This window comes from Alexandromys fortis, unplaced genomic scaffold (assembly GCF_014885135.2).
Source record: "Alexandromys fortis isolate MF-2015 unplaced genomic scaffold, M_Fortis_MF-2015_v1.1 scaffold_50, whole genome shotgun sequence".
Taxonomy (NCBI): Eukaryota; Metazoa; Chordata; class Mammalia; order Rodentia; family Cricetidae; genus Alexandromys; species Alexandromys fortis.
Genome location: NW_026067932.1, coordinates 11,813,292 through 11,825,341, shown reverse-complemented (window position 1 = coordinate 11,825,341; position 12,050 = coordinate 11,813,292). Strand labels below are relative to the sequence as shown.

At 44.9% G+C, this 12,050-nt stretch overlaps 1 protein-coding gene across 3 annotated transcripts in view; it reads left to right on the top strand.

Annotated features, from left to right (window-relative positions):
• Nucleotides 1–12,050, top strand: part of Syn3 (synapsin III) — a 389,669-nt gene that overhangs the window by 44,362 nt on the left and 333,257 nt on the right. For all 3 annotated transcript variants that reach the window (XM_050145613.1, XM_050145611.1, XM_050145612.1), the window contains one exon: nucleotides 4,368–4,425. In XM_050145613.1, coding sequence (XP_050001570.1) covers nucleotides 4,368–4,425 — 58 coding nt within the window. The remainder of the gene's footprint in view (nucleotides 1–4,367; nucleotides 4,426–12,050) is intronic.

Sequence of the window (12,050 nt, the reverse complement as noted above, 5' to 3'; positions counted from 1 at the left end):
CACACACACACACACACACACCCTGCTTCCCACCCAATTCTGGGCTGAGTGTCTCCTCTGTGGACCAAGCAGAATCCCTGTGCTGATAGCTACTGGTTATTACCTATCTGTGTGTCACACCCTCCTAGGAGGCAGTAAGCCCTGTGGTCTTCATGTTTGAAGGCTCTGCACAGAGCAGATGGTCCATCACTATAGAATGAACCATGCAAAGAAGGCCTCCTGGGGCCATGGACATGGCTCACTGGGCAAAGAACTTGCTGCACAAGTAAGACCCCCAGTATTTAAATCCTCTATGCTCTAGTAAACGAGTGGCTATGGTGCCCCTGCCTGCATCCCAGACTCAGGGAGGCTGGACTAGCGGAATCCTCAAGCTCTGGGCTCAAGTGAGAGAAGCGACCTCGCCTCACAGGCTTCACAGGCTGATGGATCTCAGAGAGCCCTGCTCTGACACAGGTAGATCCCATCTATGCTCATTCCCTGACTGCAGCAGGAAAAGAATGCCGTGCCCACTCCTCATAAATCTCTCTCACACACCACCACATCCCGGGGCCTCAAGCTAGGGATTTCCCACCCCAGGCAGCCCCAGTTTATAATATTCTCCTTCCTGGTGCCTTTAATGTGGCAGTAAAATATGAGGCCACCCACAGAGACAGAAGCCTCCTGGAATCCAGAGTTCCCGCCCCTTTCATAGGGCAGGACCACGGACTTGGCTGATTGGCTGAGTTATTCAAGGAGCTATGAGGATGGACATATTAGGGCAGTGGGAATGAGGCTGCTTGTGGGAGACAAAGCCAATGGGTACCATGGATCCATCTGTTTCTGCCTAAGGTCAAACAGCCAGTCAACAGCAGAGGCAGTGGACTCCACCCCCAAGGCATCTAGAATTCTGGGCCATCCCTCCCCTTCCTCTGCCAGACAGAGCTGTTCTGAGGCAACTCCAGCCTGAATGGGCCCACCCTTCCACCCCCACCCCTCACACACACCCCCGGCAAGGAGGCAGCAGTCTGTGTGGCCCATCAGGAGACAGACTTCTGACTCCCAGCCAGGCAGGGGACGGACTGCCTGACCCTCACCCCAGCCTGAGACCGCCTGCCAGCCCCAGCAGTCAACATTCCAAAGACTCCTGGGAAGGTGAGTCCAGGCTTGGATGGCATGTAATGCAGGGTTCTAGGTTGGAATCAAGTCCGAGGCGGTCAGTCCTGCAGGTCGGGTATCCACACAATGACCCCAACTATCAAAGTTGTAGATGTGTGAGTTATTATAGTGAATTGCCAGTAGGTGGCAATAAAAGGTCACAAAGAAGGAACGCATGAAAAAGGGAAGCATTCGCTAACCTGGCTAACGTGGGAAGCACAGTCCTGAGCCCTGTCATGCTTGTGATGTTCCATGCAATGAATGAATATTGAGACGGAGCTTCTGGTTTCTAGGAGCTCACAGGCGGGATGCCTGGAGGCAGGGGACAGATTGTAATGTAGAGTTATAAGGCAGAATGGTACCATAAGGGTTGAGAGTTTAATGTGCCCAGTGGCTGAAGAGAGACACCCAGCCCAGTTGTACTAAAGAAAACAAAAGAATAGATATCGCAAGTGAGGACTCTAGAAGGTGAGGAGTGGTCTGGAAAACAGAGATGTGAGTCTAAGCAGAGGACATTTTGAAGCATCATAGGAGGTGTGTGTGTGTGTGTTCATGGAAGCAGCCATGAAACAATGCATGGAGAAAGTGGACCAACTGGTGCCTGGGTCCCCATTGGGATGGAACTTGGGGTTCTGGGTTGAATCCTGAAAATTTGAAACTATGGGACAACTGGAAAAGTTGTGAGATTTTGAAAGGTGACTTCTCTGTCTGCAAGATATGGGGAGTGAACCTGCCTCATCCCCTCTTGGGGTTGATGAGACGGTCAACACCAGAATCTGCAGGGTTATGGGGCGGAGTGGAGAGGATCTGGGAAACTAGGGAAGAATATGAATTAGGACTGAGGACCAAGAGCTGGCCATTGTGATGCTGCCATAGTCTGGGTAGAACTCTACGACCTTATGAGTTGTGGTCCTCAAAGAAGGAATGCAGATAGTTTATTTAGACAACTGTTAACTTTACTCGTCATACTAGTATTAAGTGTCATCTTGCCACAATGTAGAATTGCTTGAGGTATTAAACAGGGACAGATTAGGTAACATTGGCCTGTGGACTCGTCTATAGATGATTGCCCTAATTGTTGGGAAAATCCAGTCAATTGTGAGAAACATCATTCCCTACAAAATAAAGCTAGCTGAGGACAAGCAGGCAAGGTTGACTTTATCTTCTCTTTACCCTTGTCCGTGGGTGTGCTATAACTACTTGCGTTTATGCCTTACCTTACCCCAAATTATGGCCTGTAATGTGGAATTGTAAGCCAAAAAACCCTTTCATCTCTGAGTTGCTTCTGGTACGATCTCATACGACAGCCCCAGAACTGAAATTAGAATATTCATCAACTTTAAATATTAGTCATGCACCTCGTAGACCATTTGTTGTTTTCTCTGGGCCCCACAAATACTGGAGGTGGAATGGAATGTGATGACTCCTCTGGTTGAGGATTTGTGATAAAATTCTGCATTGTGGGAGGCTAGCTAAACACACATTTTACTGAAGAGCATCAATGGGAAAGAAAGAAAAAGACAGGTAGGCAGACAGAACAAGAGTCTAAAAAAAACAGAAGGAAGGGAAAGGAAGACAGACAGGCCTACCTTCCTCACTTTCAGGTCATACCAACCATTCCTCTTCCACAAAAGCCCAGCCTCAGTGACATCTTGGTCTGTCTGTACTGTAAGAAAAAGTGACAGTAGCATCAAAGCTGTCAGCAAAGGATGCAGGACGTTTTGGGGACTTGGCATTGGCTGAGAATTGATGGGGGCTGTAAAGACAGGCAGAGTGGGACAGTCTAAGAGTTTGTAGAAAGGATTCTTTCACCAACAAAGATTGAGAAAATAGTTAGCAACATCCCTGCTCCAGGGGAGAGGATAGAATGAAGAAACTTAAGAGAAGGTTCTGGAATGTAATACTTTCAAGTTATTGATTAGAACGGGGTCATGTGGCCATACCTCACTTAGGGGAGTGTTGGGACCACATTAGATAAATGTTTATCTAATCTATAAACATTTCTGCTGTGAAAAAAAGGAGAGAATGAGTTAGGAGGAAGAAAAGTGCTGCCTCCAGCCCTAAGAAGGTTTGTAGACATGTTTAATGTAGTGTCTGGTTCACAGCAAATGACTCAAGCATGTGTTTCATTGCAACAGCAGTGGGAAATGGGGATGCAAACTGGGTCTTTCGCATTTCACATGGAAAGATATCTAACCCCCAAGCATCCTTCCGTCCTGACTCTTACAGGGTTGAGTGAAAGCACAGACACAGGGATGAAGGCCTGGGTGCAGATCCCCCTTAGAATGTGCAAGTGTTTAGTCTCTGCATTTTGAGTTCCCTCCTTGATAGAACAGAAATAAAACTGCCTGCTTCATGATGGCAGTTGTCCACATTAAATGACAAAGACCACAGATTGAATCCTACATCCATTCATTTATTTATTAATTCAACAGATAATCAATTGCATTCCTGTGGTGTGCTGCACGTTCTGGTGGTGTTGTGGATAAAATGATGGATAAAATGATGAGTCACATTTTATTGATTGAGGAATTCCTGCTATCATTCAGGGGGATGCAGACATTAAGCACCGTTACTGATTTTAATTTTAATGTAATCAGCAGTAGGAAAGACAGTCCATGCCAGAAGGGAGAAGAACTTTGGTCAGGAGTAGGGTGCTTACAGAGGAAAGTGGACAAGTAGAAGGATTGAGAATAAGGTTGGAGGGTCAGCATGGAAAGGAAGGGTGAGGTCATAAGAATGCTATCTACTCTTTGGCCTTGATCAATAGTTCATGGTGATAATTAGCTTTGTGGATTAGAGTCATGGAAGGATGGGTGAGTGGATGAAAGAATTAGTGGTTGATATTTAGACACATGATACAGACATGAGGGAACAGATCAATAAATCCTTGAGGTAGTACATATGTACAATTTAATAAAATAGCACCAAATCAATACTGCACTGTTTATGTTCTCCTTGTCCCATCGAGTCTTTCAAATCATTCTTAGAAGTTGGGAGCATGGCTTCCTTTTAGAGGCTGCAGCTGAGGTACAGGAGGTCGAGTCTTCTCTCTTCCCATCCACTCTCCTCTCCTTCACCGTTCTATCTCTAAATACCAAGGCAGTGGGTTGTCAGGGGAGGACAGTGGCAGGCTGAGACTGTTTTGGCTTCCGCCTTTAGAGCCATGCCTTTGGGGAATGGAGGAAAGGACAATGGACCCTTACTGAGCAGGTCTCTTGGTTTCCTTGCAGGTCAAAGTATTTCCACGGGAAGAAAGTGAATGGCGACATTGAGATCCGAGTGGAGCAGGTAGGTGGTGGCCCCTTTCCTAGCTCTTCACACAGCTGCCTTTCTCTGAACAGTGGCCATTTCCAAGAGCAACCTTGGTCATAGTGAACAAAGATTGCCAGAAAAATCTTGGGTTTTACTTGGGAGTCTCATTAAGTTCCAGAATTTTCTGGTCCACTAAGTTTTCAACCTTTTGGTTTTAGGTAGAGTATTAGTCAGGGTTCTCTAAAGGAACAGAACAGCAGAATTGATAGTATATATGTACTATATAAGTTTATATGTAAGTGTAAATATATATATACATATATTTACAAACACACACACACACACACATGAGTGACTTACAGTCTGCGGTCCATGAAGTTCAACAGTGACTGTCTACCTACCAATAGAAGGTCTAAGACTCCAGTTCCATGTACTAGACTAAATGTCTCAACTGGTCTTCAAAATATGCCAGAATTCCAAAGAAGTAGGCTCCAATGCCAGTAAGGGAATAGATTTTCCAGAGATTGAGAACAAGTAGGCAAAGAGCAAGCGACCTTCGTCCACATCCTTAATGTAGCCTGCCAGCAGAAGGTGTGGCCCAGATTAAAGTTGGATCTTCCCACCTCAAAGATTTGGATAATAGATGGGTCTTCCCACTTCAAATGATTTAATTAAGAAAAAATCCTTCACGGGTATAATTGGCAGCTTGGGTTTTAGTTAATTCCAGATGTAGTCAAGGTGACAGCCAAGAACAGCCATCACAGATAGAGAACTGTTCTTCAAAGAACTATCAAAAGGAGTCCATGCTACAAAACTGAGACAAGTGTAGCTGCTCAGATGGGAAGCTATGTGTCCCATCTGTGACCCATGACTCCAGGGCATCTCCTTTGACTTTGACTATGGAGTATAGTGGATATGTTAGTTACTTTTATATTACTGTGATGAAATATCATGACCAGGACAACTCATAATAGAAAACATTTCATTAGGTTTAGGATTTCAGAAGGCTGGAGTCTGTGATGGTAGAGTAAAGGCATGGTGGCAGGAACATCTGAGAGCTCACATCATGGTCTTCAAGTGGGAGGCAGAGGGAGACACACTGAGGATGGAGAGTCTTTAAAAAACTCAAATTCTACCTCCAGTGACACATCTCCTCCAACAAGGTCACACCTCCTTATCCTTCTCAAACAATTCCACCAAGCAGAGACCAAATATCCAAATATATGAGCCTATGGGGACATTCTCATTCATGCCACCATAGTGGAAGAGCACATGTTTGAATCTTGACTCTTTTGTTTCTAGGTGTTAAGCAGGTGATTTGTGCTCTCTGTGCTGTCCTTTTCTTGTGTTATTGTAACTGGGATGTAGTTATTTGAAACATCAAAAGAGGGGGCTGGAGAGATGGCTCAGAGGTTAAGAGCATTGCCTGCTCTTCCAAAGGTCCTGAGTTCAATTCCCAGCAACCACATGGTGGCTCACAACCATCTGTAATGGGGTCTGGTGCCCTCTTCTGGCCTGCAGGCATACACGCAGACAGAATATTGTATACATAATAAATAAATAAATATTTTTTAAAAAAGAAACATCAAAAGAGACCAGAATTGAGAATACCATCTCTCATTATTACTTCTGTTATCAATATCCATGTCCCTTGTTTTATGTAGAAAGAAACATGGACTAGGTCAGACTGCAAAGGAAATCAGGACTTAACTCCATTCCTCCTGGTTTCTGACCAGGGACTCCACAATCAATAAACTGAGACCCTCCTTTATAGGAAGGAGTACCATACTCAACCTTAGGAGAGCACATCAGAGAAAGGGCTCTGGAGTCAGATTCCAGGTTCAAATCCCAATTCCACCTCTTAAATTAGTTGCCCTGGCTGAGCAATACTTGGGCCCTCTCCAGTTCTTCATCTGTGCTCTTGGGTAATAGTAGCATCAATTTGTGACAGTGGGGTGGCTGGGAAAACTCATGAGTTAGTGACAGGACATCACAAGTGTTTCTCTTTCCTCTTCTCCTCCTTTTCTGTCTCCTCTTCCTCTCATTTTTCTCCCTTTCTCTTCTTCCCTCTCTGTCCTGTTTCTTCTCCCAGCCTTCCCTCATCCCTTCTGTCCAATTGCTGTTTCTTTTGCTATGAGTGGTTGTGGTTGTTAGTAAATCTCCCTCTCCTCCCCCTCTTCTACTCCCCCTCCATACTCCATTCTACCACAACCCTTCCTCCTCCTCCTCTTCTCATCATCCTTCAGTGAATAAGAACAAAATTGACTGGAAGAAATTCCGTTTGGAACTCAGGAACAGAAATGGCCTCTCTCCCCATTCTCGCTCCCTGCACTATTTTTTTCCCTGTGAGTCAGAAGAAGGGAGTGAACTATTGAACATCAAATGGATGGAATTGGCTTCATATTAAAACACCTACAGTTTGAACTTCAGTATGATCCAGTGGCTTTTAAGTCAGTCCAGTGTCTACTAATTTTCCTTCCATGGCAAAAACGCAGGCTATTTTTGTTCATTTTGCAAATATTTGTCAGCGTCTACTATGCTGGCTAGCTCCATGTGGGGAAGACTAAAGAAGCAGTGGTCCCGTCCATAAACAGAAATGGCTTTGAGGATTGAGTGCTGTTTGAGTTGGATTGAAGAGTAGATGGGCTCTTAATATGTGGAGCCGGTGGCATGGGAAGCATGTGAGGTTGAGGGTCTAAGGGCAGAGGAGTTTGGCCAGTACAAGGTGAGACACCAGTCCCTCTGTTTGACTCCAGTACAGAACTCACTGTCTTCCTCTACCCCCTCTCAACAGAGTGCAACCTGGACCTTCCACCTTAGCTGCAAGCCTGTGCATCCTCCCTCTGCCACCATACCTACCTTCTGCCATGTCCTCTTTATTCCCTACTTCCTCCACTGCTAATTGTCAAGATGCTACCTTGGCTGGATGGCCACCAGCTCTCATCCAGACTTTTGATCGGCAACCATATAGCTCTATTTGTTTACCAATCTCCATTTTATTCTTCATGCCAAAACCAGGATGGGATGATCTGTCTTTGGGGTGTGTGTGTCTGTGTGTCTCTGTGTGTGGTGATGGTGATACAGGAGCTATGCAGGTATGTGGTGGTCAGAGGACCACTTCAGGAGTTGGGCCTCACCTTCCCTCTTGTGTGAGAAAGGGGCTGTTTTTTTGTCGCTATGCTAGCTGTCCAGGGAGTCTCTGGAGCTCCTTGGGTCTAGCTCTCCTCCTTAACAGCTCTGAGAACACAGATGTTTGCAGCTTCCCCCAGCTTAGTGTGGGTTCTAAGGTTCTAAACTTAGGACCCTACACTTACACTACAGGCACTTTTGCCCACTGAACCATCTCACTATCCCTAGAGTGATCTCTCAGAGAGCAAGTTGGGCCCTTTAATGACTTGGCTTAATTAACAGTGGCTTCCTCAGAGACTCCCTCCCTGAGCCCTGTCCGAATCAGGAACTCAGGGGTCCTTTCACAGCACCTCCCTCCTTCCTTCTCATCAATATATTTAGGGTGGGGTTATTTGCCTGCAGCAAGGGGCCATGACCAGATCTCCTCTGTTAAGTAGCACAGGTCTCAGCACAAACTAGAACGGAAGGAAATGTTTGCAGAGGGAATAACCGACAGATTCCGCAGATCCTGGCAGATCCGTTTCCAAGAGTGCTTTTTAATCTCTCTTCCCAAATCTCAGTTTTCTGTAAACCATCTGGCAAATGTTCCGTTGCCAACCAAGCTGGACATACTTCATCTCCTTTGGGGTAACCCCAAGGCATGCTTTCATTTCCCTCTGGTATCTTAGCTCTGCATTCAGCCCAAGTGGCAGGTACCGGATCTGTTTGCAGGGAGGGACACCTGCCATACCCCCGCCACAGAGATGCTGGGGACACTTCAGGAGTCTGTGGGGGCTGCACTTGCACTGGAAAATGTTGGCTGATGTAGTCATTCTCATTTCCAGCCATGGAAAACCAGAAAGTAAATTAGTCAGGAAACCAACTAGCATGTTGTTTGGGCATTTGTCCCTGGGAGACATTCCTTCTCAAACTCTCCTTGAAGTCTGATTGACTTGTCTTTGGCCCAACTGGATCCATGGGTGGGTCACATAAGCAGTCTCAACCCCCTGAAACTTCACACTCATCCTCCGGCACTCGAGAGAAGCTTTAGGATGGAAGCCACTGTTTAGTCTAAGCTGGCCTCTCCATGAAGGGTCAGATTAGCCAGATAATCGTACTGTCTGGGCTTTGTTGGACAGAGTCAAAGAGTTAGTTGTGGTTGGCTTAGAGGAAGCCTCCACCCCATCTCTCCACCCATTTTCCCCACAATTCCCAAACCACTTGCCTGGGCTGTAGCAGAGCCAGGAATCCAGAGGCCCAGGGAATCAAGTGGAGAGCTGCATCATTTTGCATCCCATTACCCAGCATACCCCGCTGCCTCTGCAGGGTCCTACTGTGGTGTCCTAGTGGGACTAGAGAGTATCTGGCCAGGGTGTTTGGCCTGCCAAGCTCTCTTGTTTGTATTTGAGGCCAGGGCATTTTTCCACATATACAAGTCACCCCTCTGTGGGACAAAGAGGTAGAGTCTATGGATGAATAGATTAGTGTTAAGTAGACCCACAGACTGAGAGAGATTTTTAATATACTTAGTGGTGTAGGCCCCCTGACTCTGGTAAAATTGGAAATGAGAAGCAAGAAAAGGGGGGTGGGGAGAGAAAGAACTGGGATGACCGTGTTCAGTCCTTTCTCAGTATTAATGGAAGTATCAAGGCCTTGCTCCAGCAGTCTCAGACAGAAAAGCAGGAAGAGAAGGAAGCTGGATAAACCACAGGCTTACATCTGAGCCTGTCTTGAAGTCCCTGTTCTTGAACGATTGAGAGAGAATTAGTTCCATGTGCTCAACCTACAGAACCTGTACAGATTGAGGTTCTTTGGGCCAGAAGTTTTCAGGTTTCAATTTTTTTTTTTCAGATTTAGAAGTATTTGCACATTTATGATGGGATATATCATAGAAGGGAAGCTGAATCTCAATATGAAATTCATTTCTGTCTAGCACATGGCTTATAGACACACACTGATAGTGATTCTACATATTGTAGGTATACCTGTATTTTGATTATGACCTGGTCCCCTTAAAGCCAGGACCATCATGATGGCACTCAAGGACATTTGGACTGGAACATGTGGCATGTGGGAATTCAGATTTCCAGTGCAGAGGAATGTTATATGTGTATGTTATATATAGTGTATATACACATATACACACTTATGTGCAGCTGCACTACCATGAATATGTGTGTGAATGCCAGAAGTCAACTGTGGGTATCTGTCTCCATCACCTTCTACCACATTTGTTTTTGAGACAGGTCTCTCACTGAACCTGGAGCTCACTGATTGACTAAACTTGCCAGTGAACCCCCATCCTTCTTATCCTCCCACCCTATCTATCTGTCTCTCCCCTAAAAGTGTCATCTCCCCCAGATGTATGCTACCACACCCAAATTTTCTGTGGGCACTGAGGATCTGAACTCAGGCCCTTGTGATTGCACAGCAAGCACTCTTAACTTAGTAACCATCCCAACCTCTCAACCCATTTTATTTTTATGTACAATTTAGTCTTCAATTCATGTATTAACATGTGTTAATAAATGTATTAACATTTCTGACCTATGACATTATTTGGTGTGGGGGCATAAGTCCTCACCCCTCACTGAGGAGCTATTGACCACTGGTAGCTACTGAGGATGGGAGAATAAGTTTTCTCTCTCAACACGACCTCTGGTAGGTTGACCATGCTGCAGAGGATGGTCCCACACCCATGCACACGTGCACAGCACCAATAATACTTGGTGGATTAGAAAAGGAGGAAGAGGAGGAGGGCAAAGAGTGGAAGTGAAAACAATCAAAATACACTGTTTACATGTATCAAATTCTAAGAAAATAAGTTTTAAAATTCTATTTTCTTTTTTTAAAAAGAATAGATCCTAATTAACAGTAGGATTAACAGTAGGCATTGATGATTAAAATAGGGTGAAATTTCAAGAACAGATGTCAACAAGATAAAATAGTAGAAGTTGGAAGTTAGTTCAATGTGACATGCTGGCAACTGTTTGAACACCACAGTCATGATGTTGATAGGAATATACCTTGAAAGAAGTATATAATGGCTAGGGAAGGGCTCACAATTGACTTTATTTGGTACCTCCTAAATAATAACTTCTCACATTTCATTTGTTGAAGAATTTAGGATAAATGAAAGAAAGGATATGCTGGATTCTTTAGATGTGATCAAACTGAATGAGTAAGCAATGTGAAATCTTATTCAAAAGCTCAGCTGCAAGGCAGCAGGAGCAGAGAGATCTAGCTTATAAAAAACATATGAGAAAAAAAGAAAAGATCTAATATTTAACTAGAATGCATCTCAATGCTTGTGGGAGGAAATGTGGGCTGAAAGCTGAGGCTGTGGCGGCTGAGAAGACTGGAGATGGGAATCTCAGCTCCACCCTGTTGACTTTAGGTTACTGGAGATGGGAATCTCAGCTCCACCCTGTTGACTTTAGGTTGACCTTCAAGTATCAATTTCCTTATCAGAGAAGTGAGACTAGTAATTGAAGCCCAGCGAGCTGCAGTTATTATATGGACTAAATAGTCAATTCTGGTGCACATATTTGTGCTCCGTAAACTGCAGTCATGGTTCTTATTCTCAATGTGATACCACTACACGCTACAGCATGTTGTAATGCAGCATTTAGAATACAAGAAGATGACAGTTCATACTTGCCCCCGACACCACTAGACATGTTTAAGCGGTATTATAAGCAGGTTCTGGTGAGAGATTTGACGTATCGCCAGCTGCAACCTGGAGTGCCTGCAGGAGAGCAGCTGGAATGGGAGGAAGACTAGGTCGAGGGACAAGAGAAGCTTAGCACAGAGGATAAGAGGTCTCCAGTAGGGCCCGTTTCACTCACAACCATCTGCCACTTGAAGAAGCATTAGTAATTTAATTTAGCCTTATGACAACACTTGATGTTTCCATTTAGAAGATGAAGAGCCCAGAAGGGTTAAATTGTAAGCAGAAACGAGTAATGGAGAGAGAATCTGAACCTAGGTTCCCATGTTCCAAACCATCCTATATTGCTTCATTGAGGTTAGAGTTTGAGTCAATGGTACAATCCTGCAGAGAGATGGGTTTCAGTTCTGTACACGGAAGCGTGGAGCAGCACAAGTGAATCATGGGCCGACCTGTGCTGTAGGTAGGGAGGGTGTCTCCTGTGCTGGAAATACTCTGGCAGAAACCGGGCAGCTGAAAAGGGGGCTATTTCACAGGAAATTAGCATTCTTAATAGAAAAGGTTCCTTTACTGATGTTTCTTATATTTTTCTTGTGGGGTAGAAGTAATGGATTCAAATTTACAAACTGGAAAAGAAGTCCCCAAAGTTGCTTTCTAAGGCAGCCTTCCTATTCATGTAGCCTTTTTATTTCCACATGGTGTCCCCCGGTCACCATGAAGAAGGTGTGGTGCAGCCCATCACCCTCACCTTCACAAATTTGCAAAATAGGATCAGATTCGGGTGTGACTGTGTGAGCAGGTGAACACTCGAAGGGCTTTGATAAGTACGTGCACCTCACATCAGGTGATGCAGGAGAAATTAATTCTTTTAAAAAAAGTCAAG